The sequence below is a fragment of the Sphaeramia orbicularis genome, chromosome 3, assembly GCF_902148855.1.
Source record: "Sphaeramia orbicularis chromosome 3, fSphaOr1.1, whole genome shotgun sequence".
In the NCBI taxonomy this organism is placed as follows: domain Eukaryota; kingdom Metazoa; phylum Chordata; class Actinopteri; order Kurtiformes; family Apogonidae; genus Sphaeramia; species Sphaeramia orbicularis.
The window spans coordinates 2,915,838-2,937,026 of NC_043959.1; the positions used below are offsets into that span (position 1 = coordinate 2,915,838).

Consider the following 21,189-nt stretch of genomic DNA (forward strand, 5'->3'; position numbering starts at 1 on the left):
CTAAATCTTACCAAGTGTATTTTTCTCATTTCTAATCCAAAAATCTCATCACACTTAAAATCAGACAGAATCACCTGAAGAGGAACTTTTCAGTGAGATATAAAACTTATTTTTAGACAATAGATCAGGAAAATCTTGTTTCAAGAAAACTTACCAAGAAAATTTTCACTTGTTCCATTGGCAGATTTTTTTTGCTTAATTCAAGATTTTTTTGCTTGATTGAAGCAAAATTGAAGCTGCCAGTGGAACAAGTGAAAATTAACTTGGTAAGATTTCTTGAAATAAGATTTTCAAGATCAATCATCTAAAAATCAATTCTTATATCTCACTCAAAGTTATTCTTTAGGTGATTATGTCTGATTTTAAGTGTGATGAGATATTTGGACTAGAAATGAGAAAAATACACTTAGTAAGATTTTATTTTTGCAGTGTAAATATCACTAGTGCCAGTGAATGCAACATACATGAGCAGATTTCATACACTTTTACTACAGATACTAAGATAAGAGTCGACTTCATGTCATGGTAAATAGGTTCATTTTTCTTATAAAACTGGTGGATAAGTGTCAGGGTGGTAAAAAGTTAAACTAGAGGCTATTTTTGGTCAAATTCAGTCCTTTTGGAACGGGCCGTGTTCTAAATTACCTTCACTATTTCAACAAAAACAGACGTCCTGTGATGAGATTAGTCGTGTGCAAAATGTTTTGTTTCCTGTGCATTTATTCAGCCTATTTCCTGGTCCAGGACAATGGAGGCTGCAGTAGTGACAATGAAGTTCTTAAAGTGTTTTCGGTGGAAATTCAGACAGCTCATATCCTGATACAACAAACTGAATTCCTTCAGAAAAGCGTCACCTCAACAGACGACTACAGTAAGAAACGTGCTTTCAACAGTTTTCAACAGTAAGATGTGAACGGCTCTGAGCTGACACACAGTTGTGGAGGGACATTTCCAAATCACCCAAAGTCCATACAGCCACTAGTCCCCTTTAGGCTGTTTAACAGTTTAGTGTGTAGAACTTGGATCATGAGAACAATATCAGTTCTATTAGTGAGTGGAAACTATTCCATGATGTCCAAGCAGAAGCAGAATAAGACATTAATAAATGTTTCATAATGACCAATAAATAGCCAATATGTTACTAATATATATTCTAGCAACTAATTCACGGTGAGTATGATTCTGCCAATATTTTATCCTCTCACTGAATTTTAAACCGTGACATCAGTTTTCTGTTTGAAAATAAAGAATTCCACATTCAGATAACTACATCCTGTAAATGAGGCTCCTGTGTTCATCACTCTGCCTCCAGCTACTTCTGTCTGTTCATGTTCTTGTGCATTGGTATGCGATTGTACAATCTTGTGGATACTTTTCATGTGTGCGCTCTATACAACAGTTTGTGAAAATAAATATACCATTTACATCAATGTTTCTGGGCATCTAAAAGGGTCCCTTATGCACTTGAAAGAAAACTCAAGTAATCTATGAGATATTAAACACACCTCTAATTCCCAGAGGTCTACTTCACATTACTTTACCTGAGCAACTACACCATCCTTTTGATTTCTGCACTCATTCCAAAATGAACACAAACCCTTATGTTCCTCCGACCAGATGGCCTCCCATTTAACCCAAACTTCATCAGGCCAACAGCAGATCAGCGTCTGCTCTACATCCATTCCCCTCAATTGCACATCTGTAAAACCAGTCCTTCTACAGAATGTGCATCTGTGATCCTGGCGTTAGCGCCACAGTCCAGACCTGCTCAGAGCGTTCTCATTATCAATGTTAGACGTCGAGTATTGAACTGCACTAGAGATTGACATAACTTTTAATCAATCAGAGATAAGTGGCTTCAGAGCCTGATGCTGGTGTTCAATATTGCCACAATCAGCGCATTTCAGCATCAAAACAAAAAGAAAAACAACAAAAGGCTTGAAGAAAACTATGTTCATGTTTCTCCAGATGAAAACAGAACTATTTAGCAGTCTGTCTGAGAGCAGCATGGCTCTCATCCTCCAAAAGAAAAAAACAAAAAACAAAAAACAAAAAAAAACAGTATTTCTTGCTCTAACCAATCCCTGACCCGATGGGCAGAAAGCAGTCAGCGTTTCAGCTGGATGTCTGTCCGTCTGAGGCTTCAGAGCCACGCAGTGTGTCATCGGGTTTGCAGTCACTCGTTGACGTCCCAGATTTCAGAGAGCAGAGGGGGGAGTTTCTTGTCCTGGAGGCGGAGGGCGAAGACCTGCTCCGAATGGACGCTGCTTAACGTACGGAGGCTGACCAGCTTCATCAGCATCCTGGGGAACATCAGGTGGTCCTGAAGAAAGAACGGACACACAGTTACAAAAAAAAAAAAAGCACGAAGAAAGAGGAGACGCTGCCCTGAACAGAAACATGGACAAATAAGAGGAGACATGAACTGGATGAAAATCATAGATAATCTGTCTTTCTGCAATTATTTGAAAAAAAACAAAGTTATTCTGCATAGTGGTGATTATCTTCTCCATTTACCTGTAGAAAATGAGATGCAGAAACATAACAGAAACATCGTCTTCTATCAATATTTCCAAGTCATATTTAAAATAATCCTTTATTAGTCCTGCTTTGAGAAATGTTCAGTGTTACAGCAGCGAATCTTAACCTCCTCAGACCCAGCTATGGGTTTTCTGTCCACATTTGTGGACAAGAGTTTCACAACTTATACAAAAAAAGAAAAGAAAACTGTCCACCACAAAGAACATTCCATAAAAAATTTAAAACTGCATCTGAAAAAACTGTTGCATCATGATGTTTTCAATATAGGCACTGATTTAATAAAAAAACAAAAAAGCTTGTACTTTGCTGACATTTCCTGGGTCTCAGGAGGTTAACTTTCAATCTTTTCAAAAACTTTTCAAAAAATGTATTAAAAAAAATGCAAAAACTGGGAGAAAGGCCCATGTAAAGAAGATATGAGTGAAATTTGAAAAGAACTGGGTGAAAAGTGTCAGAGAAATGGGATGGACAAATTTTTAAGTTTTCATTTTCAAATATTTGTTTAAAAAAAAAAAATCCAAACATTGAAATTCAACTATCAAACTGTGCACTGCACCTCTACTAGTGGTAAAGAACGTGTGTCAAATGTGAGAAGAATCGGTTGAATAGTGCCAGAGAAATCGGTTGGACAAAAAAAGTAAAAAACACGAGCGTTATATGTATAATGGAGTTAAATTACATTCATTAAACAGAAGGATGTCGTTGTATGCTGAAGGAGAGGGACGTGGACATGAAGACCATTGAGATGGATGTGGATTTATGATCCGTTCAGTCACCGTTTGAGTGTGGACAGGTGGGTTTAACTGCATAATGACACGAGCAACAAACTCAGATCACAATCTTTGTCTGGTTTTCCTACGCGTCACAGTGAAACCCGTTTAACACTTTCAGTGCCATGGGCCGACTAAATCGGCTTTACGAAAACAACCTGTAAAGTGCCACGGGCCGATCAGATCGGCTTTGGAGAACACGCCACATTTGTGTACAAACAAACCATCCACCCCCATTTCTTTCTCACATTTCGATGACGTTCTTTCTGTGTCCCCCTTTTGAGACCAAGCAGACGGGAATTTGAGGTCACGCGACCGAATAATATTGTTATATCTTTTTAATGTTTCTTATTCTCCGGTGTTTCATCAGAGGGAGCCCTCCATGCCGGGGGGCGGCTGTGGACTCCGGGGGCTGTGGCGCCTTCTCTCACTGGGGTCCGCTCCTTTCTGGTGGGTGGGGGTCCCAGTTGGCCCTCTCCCACTAGTTGGGATGCGGGGCTGTGTTGCTGGTGCCTGGTCGCCGGGGTCGGCGGCTGCATCCTGGTGCGGATGGCTCCCTGAGACAGCGCCTCCTAAACTGATGTTTTACTTTTACTTGTACATTTTTGTTCTGGTCTACCCGTGCTCAGTCAGTCTTCTTAAGTATGTGTGAGCTTGTGGGTTTGCATGTATATGTGTGTGTGTGTGTGTGTGTGTGTGTGTGTGTGTGTGTGGGTGTGGGTGGGGGGCGGTAATGATTTTTAAACTGATATGTAAAGCACTTTGTGCTACAGTTTTTAATGTATGAAAAGTGCTATATAAATAAAGATGATTATTATTATTATTATTATTAATAATAATAATATCATTATTATTATTATTATTATTATTATTATTATTATTATTATTATTATTATTATTGTTATTATTATAATAAATTATGCAAATTACGATCAATAATGAATCGGCTGCGTCCGGTGCGTTTTGGATCTAATCAGCAATCGGTCGGATGTTACTGAGCGGTTTCCTGCAGGATTCTTCAAATATTATAAAAACGACGCGAAATACTGAAAAACGGCCAAATTCTGTGGCACTTTTAAGGCTTATTATCCCCTTAACTGTCTGGCACTTAAAGAGTTAAGGCCTCGTCAGTTCCATGATTTCTGAGCCTCTAAGCATCAGAGGTTTTGCTCATTTCTCAGATCAGGTCTGAGAACAGCGAAAGGTTCTAAGTCTGAACAATCACAACTCTGAGTCTGGACTTTTACAGCTAATGGAGTTTTTTTTTGTTATTGTTTCTTCATCCTCTGTCCTGTCCATTTGTTTCTGCCTTTCATCAACATTGAGTTCAACATAGTAAGGCAACATCACGTGCTGCGCACTAATACCCCTCGGCCACAATGAACAGACGGACAGACAACAAAACGATTACAATACTCCTTTTGGCCAGCTGAGGGGGTGTCATGTAAATTTGTAAATTCAAAACTTTTAAGACATTTTAAGACCCTGTGGGAACCCTGCACTGAATTTTTTTAAAACTTTGGATCAAAAATAAATAAAAGTTTTAAATGACAACATGTCCAGACAAATTCAAGGAAACAAAATCCACGTTTGATTATTTACTAGGGGTGTAAGAAAATATCGGTTCTGCAATATGTCGCGATATTTCATTTCACAATACTGTATCGATATTAAAAAGTACTGTATCAATATTTTTAGGTATTTATTCCAATGCAGATATTGTGGAGGTTCATTTTTGTTTGTTTTTTTTTTCTTTTTTGTTTATATTTTATTGATTATTATTTAACACTGTTTTATTAAATAATGTTAGTTCCTTTGTTGGGATTGCACATAAATAATGTTCTGATGTTAGTTGTGCACAAACAGAATCTGAACATCTGAACAGGATCTGAAACTGTAATGTCTGTAAAACAGAATTTCAGTTTGAACACAGGAACATTTTGCGATATAGCATTAGATCCTGTTGGGATCAAATAAAAATGTGTTTAGTATTTGTGCAGATTTCTGGTCTAATTCAATTCGTCAAGGAATTAATCATTTAAAAAAAAAAAAGAAACAAACAAAAAATGGCCTTTTTAACAGTATCATGATATATCATGATATATTGTATTGTGATCCTAGTATTGGGATTTGTATCGTATCGCCAGACTCTTGCCGATACACAGCCCTACTATTTACTGCATTCTTTGTCTTCTGTGATGTAGCGTCATGCCAACATACTATACATAAAACCGTGTGTAAAGTAAAACTGTGAGCTCAAGTCTAACCCCATGCACCTGTTGTGATGTCGACATATTCCCAGACACATGAACAGCTTCTGTAAAAGTCTGTACTTACGTTTGGTCTCTTTATCATGATGTAGGAGCGCAGTGCGTCCACATAGGGCTGCTGAAGCCTCTCCACCAGGTCATGATCTTGGACGTTTGGACGATCTACATGTGTTCATAAGATAAGACAGTCACACATCTGCCCATGGAAAAGCAAAAGTACTACCAGATCATTTCAGAATCTGTCCAACAGGCTGTTTGACAAATACTACGTCTGCGGTTGTAAATCTACTAAATATCAAACAGCCAGTTTTGCACCAACAGCACTGAGTCAATCTGTTAGTTTTAATACACTGCAAGAATTTAGTCTAAATGGATGTTTTTATCTTATTTTTCATTGTGACCTGCAGAGAAGATGTTGATAGCGATGAGCAGAGCGTATTCAGCTTCATCCAGATGGAGGTCGTTCATTCCTTTTGAGAACTCGAAGATGGGATTAATGAACTCAAACTGAAGCCCTGAGGACAGAGAGATGATGACAAAAGAAGAAAAAAATCATTTCAGAGCTGAAAAATCAAACACGAAGTGCAGTATTTAACCTTCTCGTGGAGAGGGTTCAGTCACCCCGTTTTCAGGAAAAGTGACAGAAATAACTGTGACCTTTGCGTCTCTTAGCAACACGTACAACATAGGATTTTACCATCGATATAAATGAACCTACGTATTGATCATTGCATACAGTGAGCCTGTTTCCATGCACACCAATATTTTGATCATTATCCGATTCATGGAGTTATCAGATTATTCAAGTAAACAGGATAAGATGATATGTTTTATCAAATAACAGCAGTAATCTGATTAAGAGAAAACATTAAACACACCTGGATTTCTCCCCAACACTTCCTGCATGTATACAGGTTAATGTGATTTTTTTGTTCATTTACATCTGAGCATGGAAATTACATAGTTAAACGTGAGTGGAAGAAAACTGGAAGTTGAGGTCTACATCACTGCGTACGTACGTACGTCCTCTGAAAAAAGCCGATAATGGACTGGAGCATCTAAACCAGGGTTTTTTGATTATCGCATTTCTTTTTTTTTTTTTTTTTTTTTACTTTATTGCCATCTTTTTTCTATAGCAGGTAATTAACATCATTAATGAAAAGAAAGAGAAAAAATATGCAAATAAAAATAAAACATAGCAGACAAAGAGGGGAGAAAAGAAAGATTATCACATTTCTTAAGTGCATATAAATGCATTAGATCTGATTATTACAATTATCCGATTACTCCCCGTTATCGGACTTTTATGGTCATGTAAACAGGCTCATTGAAAGATTGACATTTTTGCAGTCAGGGTCTACGACTATAAACACAATGAAATAAAGACACAATAAAGGCTCAGTGTTTATGTCAAACCATATCATATGTCTGGAAGGAAATAACAGCTGTACCTGCTTTTGCAAAATCCTCCTTATTATAGCTGAAATCTTTCAGAAAAGTGATGCTGTCAATGGCAGGATTGTACCGCCGAGATGTCTCCAGGAGCATAATCTGAAGAAGAAACACCATGAGCAAAAACAAACTGATGTATAAGTAGAAAGACTGTAACAACATACAGTCTATGTTATGTTCACACTGTTAACATACATACTAATATTCAGAATCGGACAATATTTTGATTTTAATTCAGGTAAGTTAGCGACGTCTTGTCTGTTTACAGTCAATTCTATGGGCTGGACACAAACCAACAGGACAAGTGTGTTTTCAGGCTGGAACAGAGATGCATCGCCAGAAGAACAGCTCACATTTTGGAGGAGAAACACAGTCTTAAAATAGTGTAAAAGTCTTTGGTTTACATAATAAAAATACAGTTTTTTTTGGACATCATTAGCTCTTATAGAGACAAGGAGTTGGTCACTATCAACAAATGATCGACTCCAAGTGCAAAACAAACTCCTACAAACTTCACAGAAGAACATGCAAATCTTTATTGAACTTTTAATGTATTGTTTCCTGCAGTAATGTGTTCAGAAATCTCTGCTTTAACCTCCTTAGACCAAAGAAGGTACGAGTTTTGGCTTTTTCACATGAATTAATTGCCTTGATTGGAAATAGCATGATGCAACAGTTTTTTCAGATACATTTTTTTATGGAATGTTCTTTGCAATTTTTTTTTTTTTTTTTTGTTAGATAAAGCTGTGAAACTCTTGTCTCCTACACAGGACACACATGCATTGCTGGTCTCAGGGGGTTAAATCACCATGTTATTCCCCACTCTTCAACCTTTGCTTCCCAAAGGCCTCTCTATTGTCCATATCAATAACAGTTCTAGATGGGTATGTTCTTTAATGAAAGACATGAAAGAAAGCTATAATATAAACTGCTTACATATAAAAGCCATATTAAATGAAGACAAACCTCAATTGTCGACGTCTTGAGCAGAGCAATCTGGTCTTCCCTTGTGAGCTCGAGGAAGCCTGGAAGCTGCTTTGCAAAATCCACAATTTCCTGGACTGACATAATTGCCAGTTCAGTGAAATGAGCGAACCTCTGCTGGCGGACTTCTCGGTTCTGCAAGTCCTGACTCTGTGGCCACGGCTGTCGGAGGCAAACGAAAGCAGACACAGGTCCATGAGGTCACAGTTAGTGAAATCTAAAGCTCTCTACATTAATAAAATAAACACAGTGCTATCGATTTTTGAGAAAAAAAAAAAAGCCTGGGGGCCAGAGATGAAGAGATTTTATTAAACACACAAGAGATTAAAACTCTGCCTTTAGTCAAATGTGTTAGTGTCATCTACATTTACCTGAAATTATTTCATTACTTTATTCTAAATGTTGCCCTTTCTTCCCCTTGTTTAAACAACACAGTTTTTAATCACCAGGGTATTGTGGTCTTTACAGTAGTCTGTGTGTTTAGTAATAGTGGGTGCAGACAATTCAGATCTAAAGGGATAAAAGTAGAACTCCAGGGATATGGCTTATTCTGCACCAACACATCTTAGCCCTTCCACTGCAAAAATACCTGGATTTTTAAACTTCTTTTTAAGCTTTTTTCTCTCAGTCAGCGTGGCTAGCTTGACCAAATACTTTGTAGATTTAATAGGACAACATTAATACTAAATAGAATCAAAATAAAAACTACAAAGTAAAACTAAAATTAGTGGAGATATTGTATCTACAAAATTTCAAGAACAATTACTTTTGATAAATAAGGCTTAGATGTAGAACACTTGCATATAGTGCAAGAAAGAAGTGTAGCTGAGAGGGCAAAATAGCTAAAAGCTGGGGAATTTTGCAAGATCTTATGAAAATAATTGAAGTTTTAACATGAATCTGTTTAAAAGCAGTTAAGTAAAGAAACAACTCCAGGTGGGTTCTTAGCGTTTTTGACTCACTGTGACTTTAGGTCGGTCCAGGAACGACCTCTTGTTGCATTGCTTCTGCATGGCTACCAGCTTCTCGATCATGTCCTGCTGCTGTGGGTCCAGCGTGGCTACTTCCTGTGGGGGGGTGGGGGTGACCACCGTGGACGTGCGGGCCGTTTCCTCATCCTGCTGCTTCTTCATCTTCTTCAGTCTGATCTGTTCTTCGGACAGCACACCTGCAGGTCGGACAGGACGCAAAGGAGGACATTTGGATTTTAATCTTATTTACATTCTGGCTGCAAACCCACGCACCAAAATTCAGTGGGATTTTCATTTTTAGTCTCCATCTGTGACTCATGTGGTATTCAGAAACTCACACTGCTCCAGCATGCCCGCCTCCCGACACTTGCGCAGGCGGCATTGCTGGCACTTGCGGCGCATGTACATGTCCATCTCACAGCGGCCGTTGTTCTTGCAGGAGTACTGGGCACTTTTAATGACGCTGCGTCGAAAGAAGCCCTTACAACCCTCGCAGCTTAGCACGTTGTAATGGAAACCAGATGCTTTGTCACCACATACGCTGCAGACTTCATTACCCAGCATCTTCGGAGCGGGCCCCTTCTTTCTCTTCACTGGCTGACCATCTAGAAGCCAAAAAAAACACAGGTGGAATTGAGTCTAATGCTGCCTTCACATGCTATTGGGAAATGATCCTTTTATCCGTTTTAGTGCATCTTGTATTTATTCTTATTTTACTAGTTTTAACATATCTTACTTTGTACAGCACTTGTTTTAAATGTGCCACACACACACACACATATATAATATATATATATACACACACACACACACACACATACATATATATGTGTATATAAAAACCTTAACCTTTCGACTTGTGAATTCTAAATTACAAGTGCGTTGTGTTCAAGTGCTTTTGTTGTTGCAGTGAGATGAAAAATGGCTGACAGTTTGTTTTTATTTGGAAGTGTGAATTCATCTGTTACAGCATTTTTTTTGCAAATTGTGTATACTATAAATGTAGCCTATGTGAAGAACGCAAACACTCGGGAAGAAGGGTGGCCACAAGCAGAACCCATGTGCAGGGTTTCCTCTATATACATTCTGCAGCGGCGCCCCTGCTGAATTCTTAGCGCTGCTGCAAAAAAACAAAGAACAAAAAAACCCCCACTTTATTCTGAGGCTGGGGCACCAATAAGGGAGGGTAAACATGACAACAGAGAGTAGAACAGAGGCACAAAAGCTGGGTCGGACGGTTGAAGCATGCTAAGTTTGACTTTCGGTTTTTGGTAGTTACGGAGCACACCCCCCATAGCCCCCTCTGGTCTCCTTCACTGTACTGAAAACATACCAAACCGAAAATTTTCTGTACCGTTACACCTCTACTGTAAACGTGCTAAATCATCAGCTAACAGCAGCAGAACATTAAGATTAAAAATTCAAGAATGTTTATTGTCATTACGTGCACATTTTGACAGGTGGTTCTCAGCTGTACTTGAATGACACTGATAAAAATACAAAACACACTAAAGAATATGTACATCTATAAAACACTACTGTAAGAATATGTACATCATATATAAGGGAAAAAAGTGAAAACAATATGTACAGTAACATGGTAGTACAGTTTGAAAAGAATTAATAATAATTAATAAAAGTATTGTTTATCATGAATCTCTTGTTGCTCTCCATCATGTTGAAAAGTTCAAAGGTTATTTTCATCTCTGCAGCTCGTGTATCAAATTTTTTCCCCAGTTCTCCAGTGGAAAACACAACATGAGGGGGCGTTTGTATGCGATTTTTGAGTAACTAGTATTTACCATAATTCCCATAGCACGTGAAGGCAGGATCAGCTCAGGTCATTTAGTGTTAGAGACAGAGGTCGCGTTAACCAAAAATATTCCGTTCATTGACGGATTTCTTTTTAAAATGACGGAAAATTTTGAAGGCCGTCCGTCGTTTTGACAGATTAAAATACTGAGGGTAATCTACCAAAGAAAGTTTTCACACAACACTGTGAACAGAACCTGCTGCAGGATCACTGGTCTGTCTGTCTCTTAACAAGGCATCAAACATTCCATAACAGCATCCTACCTGTATAGAACCAACAGCACCAATGTTCACAACTACACTGAATACAACAGCGGTACTGCAGTCACATGACTCACCATTAGTTCACCTGTAGTAGACCCCTGTCCAGTTAGTCCACCTGTAGTAGACCCCCTGTCCAGTTAGTCCACCTGTAGTAGACCCCCTGTCCAGTTAGTCCACCTGTAGTACCCTTCCTGTCCAGTTGGTGTCAGTGTTCATATTAATCAGTCAGTGTCCAGTCTTGTGTCGTCGTTTCACTGACTTTACCCAAAATTAGATGCTACTTTGCTAGTGCAAAATGTGCAGACAGCTGAGACTCCTTAGTTATTTTAGAAAGCCCAGTAAATGTGATGGCATTGATAAATGCGGTGAAAACAGAGGGACTGATGTGGTGAGGGATGACGGACAAGAAAGGAATACGCCAGTCCTGATGGCATTTGGTGTGTTATATGTACGCATTTTCTACCTTTCATGTGTTATTTGGTGGCTTGTCCATTTGTTTCCAGATCTGTGGTTCACATAACCTGAACTCTAACCCTCAGTGCATGGGATTGGACAGTGTGTGAACAAACAAGGAAAGGATTGGTTCATTCTACAGATAACACATCAATTAAAAGTGGCGAATATAATAATGTGAGTCGTGATATCACGTTGGTTTATCAGCCAGCAGCAACTACAGCTGCTGGATCATTGAGATGTTTTTGAACATTAAATACCACTAAATATATCTCATTATCATTAAAAAATAAAACACTGAAATGACGGATAATATGTTATGATGGAATTTTTACGACCCTGTCCGTCAAAATGACGGACAGTAAAAATGTCTAGCACAACCTCTGGTTAGAGATAACATTTGCTCGTCTCCCTCTATTCAAATGAGGAAAGGTGATACATGTTCTACAATGTAACGTATTGTCAGGCACATCTTAGCCAAGACCTTGTGACTCTGGAATGTTTGCATATTCATAAGTGAAGTACAAGTGATGTAATGATGAGCCTCAGAGATGAAGCAGAGGACGATAATCCAGGGTTCACAAAGGAGCTGCTGTTTGAAGAACAAGAGATAAACCTTCAGCCAGTTTTGATCAGCTGCAGCCAAGAAATAACCTGATCCACTGTGACTGTGGATAGTGTGTTATTCACCTGCTGGATCTCTAATGTTACAGGAGCCTCACATCACCTTTTACTAAAGACAGTCAATATGTCTGTCAGTTCATGGTTTGTACGCAGCATTTCATCGTTCTTATACAGGCGAGAACATTCACTGATGAGTTAAAATGACTGCAGTACACCCTCTAAATAAAAAGCCTGTTACTGCCACACTGTTATTTCTGTTTCAGATGGTGACTTTCATCAAGACAAGTTAGATTTACTGCCAATTACATTCACACTGAATTTCAATGGACAAAGAATAGTTAATGACAGTTAATGGAGTTAATGACTTTCTGTGCTGTAAATTCAGGAACGAAAATGTTGAGTCCCTTTTAACTTCAACTTTTATTTGATGATTCCTGAAAACCTTCACCTATAAACTGCATACATGTTGTTACCAAACCACTGCCAAACAAAGTTACAGACACTGAGGATCGCACAATATCACTGAGTAGACGATTTCAGTCAGTGAGAACTTTTGATCATTTTAATGACCTAGAGACCAGGACCAAAAATATGCACATAGTAATATGTCACTGTTATTCACTTTGACATTTTCCACACTCAGAGCTGTGAACGCAGCATGGTGTGTTCAGGGTTGGTTTGCTTCAAGTCCTCCTCAGGCAAAACACTAAATTTAGAAATGCTGCTTATAAATCCCATGCTACCGACACCTGGAATATTTTAACATGCAATAAAACTCAATGCAATTGTACCTATAGGTCAGTTAAGAACTAGGATTATAAACTACTTCACTTTTGAGTGCTAACTGGTTTTAATTGTGTTCTTGCCAATTGTTACCATTTTTATGCATTTATCTATGCTTATATTTTATCCAGCTCCGGACATGACTGAAAATAAGGACAGAAACTCGATGATTCCTGAAGATTCAAGGCTCAGGTATTGAAAATGTATTGTTTCTTTTACAAAAAAAGGTGTTGCACTATGTAATAATGCTTAAGGGCGACTAATAGTAGTGTCAAAGATGGCAACATTTTAGAAACAGGCGCTTTTTCTGTAAATATGTAACTGAACACTCCCTTTGAAGCCATACTTGGATTTTATGGAGAAAAAAAGTGTCTCTGAATACATTTCAGTTTTGGATAAAGATGTTGAAGCCGAGTTGTGTTGTCTCACCTATGCTGGCAGATGTGTCGCCTGCAGCTGGATCCAGTTTGATGTCACTGGGCTCCACTGGCAGAGCGCTGCTCATGTCGGCCAGCGGAGAGCCGTTATGGGGGGGCGCGGGAAAGTCATCAGGCTGAGAGAGGTCAGCCAATGACAGCAGGCCGTCGTGCTTCATCGCGGCGCTTCCACTGCTCTCCTCGACCATGCAGTCCAGCTGCAGCTCCGAGGCCCCGTTGAACACCTTACTCTCATCTGACACAGGGAAAAAAACAGTGCACTTTTAGTCAATAACACTATGATTATTATACTAGAAAAAACCCTGTGGGAATACGTTTCCTCAATTAAGAAAGACATGATAATACAAAGAATACAAAGAGAAAACCTGATGTATTTGCTCTTACCATGACCAACATCTGGGATATCAGTCACAGACAGCGTGGACATCTTCTGCACAGCAGCTTGTCATTACGAAATCACCGTTCACCTGCAACAAAAACACAGACGGACACCATTAGTAGAAAAAACAAACAAACAAACAAAAAAAAAACCCTGAATATCAACAACATTTTCATCATCCCTCTAGAGAAATCCAGTGACATAAGAACTTGTGTGGACTGGTCAAGGACCCTGTGTTTTCCTCGGGGAAAATACTTTCAATTACTGCATGTTTGATGGTAAAAGGATCTGAATGCTTGGCCACCAATTACAACACTATGGAGCACAAACTTTCCTTTTCTTTTTAGGTTTGTTTTTGTGTTCAACTTAGTTTTAGTTTTATAAGTGCAAGAATTGTATTAATAATAATAATAATAATAATAATAATAATAATAGTAGTAATTGCAGTAGTAGTAGTAATTGTAGTAATAATAGTTCCTTTTTGAGGCGTTACAAGGAAATCCCAGATGGATTTGATGCTGGGAAGCATCAGCTGTTTCATTATGTGGCTGTGATTGGTTCATTAGCAGGAATTAAAATACTATTAGTACTAATAACCACCAACCAAAATCTTTACATGGTCTAAATAACTGAAAGAAGAAAATGCTAATTTGCTGAAATCACCATTAAATGTGTCAGTCAAAGTGGGAAAAGATATTGTGATGATATTTTTGCCATATCATCCAGTCAAACTGGAACAAATGTACAATGTCTATTGGAAAAAACAAAACAACAAAAACCCCTTGTTTAGACTTTCAGCTCCTCAATTTCCATTAAATACAACAAAACCCTTGCACTGAAACCAAAATAAACCTCATCTGGAGTGTAGAGAACAGCTCAAATTTGGATTTATACATTAGAAACAAAGAATACCCATTTTTATTTTTTCTTAGTATCCATAAAGGAGTTAATTAGAGGCTGTTTCATTACAAAGAAACATCTAATTGAAATAATGTTCAAACGGAGCTGAAAGTAGTAAAACACATCTAAGTTAAAGTCTCATCTAATAATATTCTCTTATCTTAAACCAACCTGCTTATGTTTTTCATTAGTTTGATGCTTTATGTTTGTTTGTGCTGCAAATTATTAAATGATGAACTGTATGGTTTGCTCTTCAAGTTTTGATGAATTTATATTTGACGAATTGATGTATTCTTTGGTCTTTTGTGGTGCCTTTTTATTTATTTACCTGTGTTTTTTGGTTCAGTGTTGAGGTTTGTAGTTCCGTGGCTCTGTATGCATTTATTGTTCCACCTCAAAAAAGAGAAGCTACATCTCCAGGGGGAATCCTTTCAATAAATTCTAATTAAATCCAAATTAAAAATGTGCCGGCCTCCACTTAGTCATAAGTGTTGATCATCTGAGAGCCAGACACTTGCAGTGATATGTTCAACTGTCAGAGTGACACCGTTCACTTCCAAAGCTTTTGTACAAAGCAGACAGTTCATTTTCCAGGAGTGCAGTGACAGTGTGACAGAGACAGATGCCATGCTGTCAGTTAAAGAGCACTCACTCAACAACTGAAGACTTCACTGTGTGATGAACAGGGAAATAATTCAATCTCACTGTCACTTTGAGTATGTTGTATGTGTGTGATCAATTGAGTGATATGAGCGTCTGCGCTAAGTGCATAATGACGGGGCCGATTGACGACATAATGCAGTTATTAGGAAGGCCTAAAATACTGCATGACAAGGTTTACACTGAGTCAGACCCCCCCCCCCCCCCCAATCCCCTTCAAAAACTCATGAACAGGAAAACCAACAGCCTGCAAAAACAGAAATGAAAGTAGTCATGTGTCACTTATGGACGCATTTCAGGAAACTGATTCAGCAGACACACATACAGGATATTTAGCTATTTATAAGCAGCCTACTAGGAGAAAAGATGGGTCTCAAAATATACGCCCTTCTGTTAAATTTTATCTGACAAAATGACAACTAACAGTTTAATCGTGAAGTATCAGAAGTCAAACAAACTCCATATCCATTATTTTGATCATTTTCCCTTTGCGTTTTGTAACGGTGATATAATTCATCAATGTAACCAAGTCCGTCTTCAAATTTACAACTACACTTTTATTTGTACACTAGGGCTTCAACACTGGTGAAACTGTTGATTCTTTTCTTTTAGTTTATTTCTTAATCACTGATTCAGAAAATAGGAAAAAACTGTTTTTCACAGTCCAAATCGTCATCAACAGTCTGACTGAAAGTTTTACTGTTGCAGAGATGAGACAACACTGACCACAAGAAGCTGCAATCGAAGAATTTAAAATAAAGATAAACTAAACAAATAAAGGAACTTCATTACAATAATCAAAAAAAAAAGAGTGTATTCCCACTGAATTCAAAAACACCATGACAATTGTGAAAAAAGTTCTCTGTTTCTCTTAATGCAAATTTCAAAAGTAAATCTGACATAATTAAAGAAATAATAATATAATGGTCAGTGAGCTATGATTGCAATTTATTTTACTGAATAAGCAATAGCATACCATTCTCACAACTAAATTATATATCACTGTTTATAATGCACTTATTTTATTGGTTTGGCTTTGTGTGTTTCATTCCATGTCAACTCACTTAAAACCTCATTTCATAGTTTTCATATAAAAACTAAACTCATGGGACCTTTCAAACTCTTGAATCGGTAGACACTGAGCACATATGGAGGCACCAGCATGGATTCTGTGGCAGCCACCCCGGGTGTGCCAGGGATGCTGTGGCTACATGCCATTTTCACCCATGGCACAAAACTGCGGGACCGGCACTGGGGCAGCTGCCGTAGAATCCATGCAAGTGTTTCCATATGCACATTATATGCTGCGCTGCGTCACCACCTCTTTGATTCCAAAACGCAGGTCCGCTGTGTAAAAGTCCACCCTGTCTCACCTCCGTTACTCCTTTGTCTTGGCTGTGGAAATCGGTCAATGGTGGGATCACCATCTTACCTATTTTCCGGGATCTCTGTATAAAAGTGGCTAATGGTTAGACAAGTAACCAAGAATATAACCAAAATATTGAATCAACTATGAAAATGATGGCAAGCTCCAGTCCTAATGAACAGAAGTTTTAACATGAATTTTCATGACATTAAAAGTGACGGCATTAGTGAGTTGACATGAAATGACCCATGAAACATACTGTTTAGTGGCACCAATCGTGTTTAGGTTTACCTGTAATGTGTACTCATGTAACACACAAAGACAAAAGAACGACAAACACTGTTTGTATAGTCAACAATGCTATGCAACCACAGATTTTTTTGCAAGTAACATATGCCTTATGATTGCACTAAAATGTGGAAACTGTTCCTTCAAATTGTACCACGAAAACCAACTGTGCTAAAAGTCACAAGTGAGGTTAAACAATATGTCCACAGTCAAAACAAATAGATTTTCAGTTACAGATTGCTTAAAGTGCCTGAAAGAACAATTATGAGTAGACACGACTGCTCTAAATTACATAAGTGACTGGGTTGTGTTCACAAAAAAATAAAAGGAAACCCACAGTAAAACACCTACTAGAGCAGTAACATTCACAGCACCAATGGTAAGCTTTTAAATGGAAGAGTAAACTAATAAAGTGGTTATTGTTAAAGGTCTATGTAAAAGCTTTATGAATCATTTTAAGACATAGAAGCAAAGCTGACTTTTGAAAGCATTTAGAGGACATGATACAGTCAGTAAATAGTCACTAGTATGACTAATCACATATTTGTAATAACTGTATCAGTATCTAAAACAACACTGAAATATGTTTAAGAGAGAATTTTAAATGTAGAATACAGTCCTTTAAGTTTACAGTATTTCCTTTTGCTCCTACATTTGTCTTATTAACATCTAAATAAAAGCCAAAGCACAGCAATGCTATTAAGCTCAAATGAACGACTCCCAGCCATTGGAGCAGTGTCAGACTGACCTTACCTCAGAAGCTGATGTCTTTTTTTATCGTCTATCCATCTTCCCTCAATGCAACTCCACAACCTCAGTGTGCCGATCCCCTGATTAGCCTTAAAGGATGCAAAACCCCGGTGACTTATTGAGCAGGACTTCAATGACTCAATATGTTGTGGAGAGTGAGAAGGAAATAAGACAAGTGTCTTTCTGCAATGCCCTATGGGAGACAACAGGGAAAACAGAGAGGGAGGAGGGAGGAGGGTGAAAGAGGGAACACAAGAGGTTACTATTGGCCATTTGCATGGCTCTTAAATCCCCACAGGGTCGTGGTGCTCCTGCCTTTTACTATCTAAGTATTTAAGCAAACCCCTTTCATGCAAACAGCCTCCTGCCAAGGCACCGACAGTAATGCCCCTCATCAATTGAGTTGTTTCTGGCAAAATATGACCAAAATTGATGCCCATCCTGAATTTGGAATCTGTGAAAGCTGAGCACAAACTTAACTTTGTGTGGTAAGACAGCTCTCACAATCGTCCATTGAGAAACCAAAAATCAATAAGTCAAATGTTATGTCAGCACAGAGGATGGTAGAGTTACGGATTGGTAGCTTCGCAAACAAGTCCAAACAAACTGTAAAACATACTTTACTGACACCATCTGCGCTAATCACAGGTGTTACATTTTACTGGGTGAATTCATATTGTTTGGTCATAAAACCATTCTTGTGTGTCTGTCTCTCCGCCCCGATCGCTCTGTTCAAGTCCAATGTCCTGCATCTTATCAGTCAGTCACCTTTGTCCATGTACATGATGGGAATGAATTGAAACACCAACAAAAATCGATAAAGACCTGAATAAACCCAGATCTTCAGTTGGATTCAGGGTTTTCAAAGGGGCCTGGAGCTGTGTGGGCACGGGGCTGGGGGTGGACTTTTAGGGATTTTAAAATCATTTTTCTTGATTGTTTGTGATCATTATCAATCCCATATTTCTATGACAGAGTCAATAAAACCAATACAATCTATTTTCAAAGCATTCTTCCTATGATTGTAAACATGGGTGAACTTCTGAACACTTTGAGGATAATTTTTCCAATTAAGAGTATGTATACCTGCACTTCGTTTTGGACCATCATTACTAACTCGACCCAGTATCAAGAAATGTCATGTCATTTGATACCTAATTTCAATACGCTGGGAGTAAGTTTCAATGTCTGTAGCAAACACAGATAACATTAGAACAGCCAACTTCCAGTCGTGACAGATGTGACATGACATCAATATACAAAACTGGTAATATTATCACTGATCGCTTAAGTTAACTTAAGCGAACTTAAGCGATTAACTTAAGAGCCATAACCTAATTAATGTATGTTTTTATTAGCAAGCACAGCTTAATACTTTATTAGTCCAATGACATGGAATTAATCTGCAACATTCATTTATTTAACATGTTTATCTATTAAATTATTTATACCACCTATGAAAGAATCCAAGCTAATTTAGTTTGGAAAGTCTTCTATGATGGTAACTCAGAATATACTTGTTATGAGGCCTAAACAACATAGACAAATGAGAAGGCAAAACCTATACTGGAAGCTTTATAAGAAATATTGCTGCCATTTATGGTTGCAGTGTGAATATTTATTTTAATCATACTTTAGCTGTAGTCCCTGTGAAATATTATTTGTATATGGAGGCATAGTTAGTGTAAACTTACTGTAATGTTTAGTTTGTTTCACAATATACTTCACTTCAAATGAAGGCATGCAGTCACCCACAAAAAGAAATATTATTCACAGACATCGGATTGAACTCAGCTGGAAAATGTTTCCACTTTTTTATCTTTGTTATGAGTGTAATGTGAAAATGTATTACCTGATTTTTACTGAATATTGAGAAATGTTTTTATTTATGGTTAAATGTGTGAATCACATAAAAGCTGATTCGGGCCACAATGTCCCATCCCATCCCCCCACCCCCACCCCACAAAGGCCCACTGATTCAAAATCTTGCAAATGATAAATAAAAAAAGCCAGTTTTCCAATTTATGATTCAAGGCTAAGACCTGTGTTTGCAGCTCCATCTGCAACATTTTTGTTTATACTGCAAAACTTGCAGAAACCGAAACAATCTCAGTGACCCTTTAAGAACATATTGATGACCAAATATAAAACAGCATGGCTTTGGGAAATGCCCCTGTCTCAAACTCTCAGTCTGCCACCGGATGTAATTCTCTCTGGCCAAGCAAAAACTATTGCTATAGTCAGCAACAACTTGGTGTGAAAGCAAAGAAGAAAGTGTTTTCAGGAGTCACTCCCTCTGAAAACAAAAAGTTCCCACAAAAACACTGATGGAAGAAGAAGTTCCTGTACTGTACATGCAGTAATTTAAGCCCTGCATCCCCTCCCAGGTGCTTTCACTTCTTCAGAGCAGAGACAGGCTGGAGATGGGGCTGAAACAACTGCACGTGGGGTCACTATTAAACCTAATGAGCTGAATAAAATGACTAAAATGTCACTACACTGACAGCAGGTGCAACAGATGTCAGGTCTACATATGGACGCACAAAAGAGCGGATGGAAAAGCTTTCTGGGTGGACCCAAAGTGACTGACAATGGGATTTAAGTTACAACCTTGTTTAGACAGACAAAGATCTGATGGAAAAATAAAATATTAAACTTATCCAAAACCTTCTGCCAGGCTGAGTTAGCAACTTTCCACTTAGCCTGAGTGTGCTTCTCTGTTTCTAAAGGGTTCCAGTTCACTTCAGAAGCCCTAGTGCTGTTTCGCAATCGTGTTGTGTACACGTGAAAGACCACCTTTAACATGTTTGGCAAGTTTCCAGTTGACACATAGTCACTTGTATATTATTCACGGTTGTGTAGAGCTGTGTAGTCGCTGCTAACATTAGCCAAGTTAGTTCACCGAGGTTAACCACAGTTTACTGATGTCATACATACATAGTACGAACTCTGCTTGTCAACATTAGCTACAGCATTTCACCAGCCCATGTGAAATAAAAAGCTCACTTTCTAAAACTCCAAACATTCCCATCGGACTGTATGTGTAATAGCTCGCTGAGATTAGCTTTAGAGTCAATCCAAACAAGGCCAATATCGTTAGCTTAACACCCCCGCACAACAGAGGAACTCCCTTTTGACAAGTTCGACTTAGCAGGCGATTAAGCTAACTTCAAAAACGCCACAAACTCGTTCACAAATAGCAGCTCAATTGGCAAGAGATATAAATAATTGACTTGCCCGATAGTTTACGACTTGCAGCTACTTGTGTGTGAGGGTTTCCCTGTCCGGTCGTGGTGCTGACAGAAGCTTTGACAACCGAGGCTACCTAGTTAGCTTGCTACTAGACAGCGTAGTTGTATCATGTGATGAACGGGCCGAGCGGCTCAGACTGCGGTTGCGCAAACGAACAGGTTTGATCAGGATGAAAACGTCAGGAAAGGTACCGCCTTTCTTGCCTCTGATTGGCTAGAAAGGCTCTTCTCCGA

General features: G+C 38.4%; 1 protein-coding gene across 2 annotated transcripts; it reads right to left on the reverse strand.

Annotated features, from left to right (window-relative positions):
• Window positions 1-471: 471 nt before the first annotated feature.
• On the reverse strand, window positions 472-17,896 carry nr1h3 (nuclear receptor subfamily 1, group H, member 3). 2 transcript variants are annotated; one of them, XM_030163251.1, is made up of 10 exons: window positions 17,708-17,896; window positions 13,746-13,828; window positions 13,354-13,596; window positions 9,327-9,593; window positions 8,980-9,185; window positions 8,000-8,179; window positions 7,033-7,132; window positions 5,983-6,096; window positions 5,649-5,743; window positions 472-2,323 (listed from the first exon to the last, which is right to left on the reverse strand). In XM_030163251.1, exons 2-10 carry the CDS (start codon window positions 13,786-13,788, stop codon window positions 2,177-2,179), a joined length of 1,395 nt encoding a protein of 464 aa, XP_030019111.1. In that variant the 5' UTR covers window positions 13,789-13,828; window positions 17,708-17,896; the 3' UTR covers window positions 472-2,176. The 2 variants fall into 2 exon arrangements, with proteins under 2 accessions (XP_030019111.1, XP_030019117.1); XM_030163257.1 differs by having other exon boundaries at window positions 17,703-17,896.
• Between the last annotated feature and the right edge of the window lie 3,293 nt (window positions 17,897-21,189).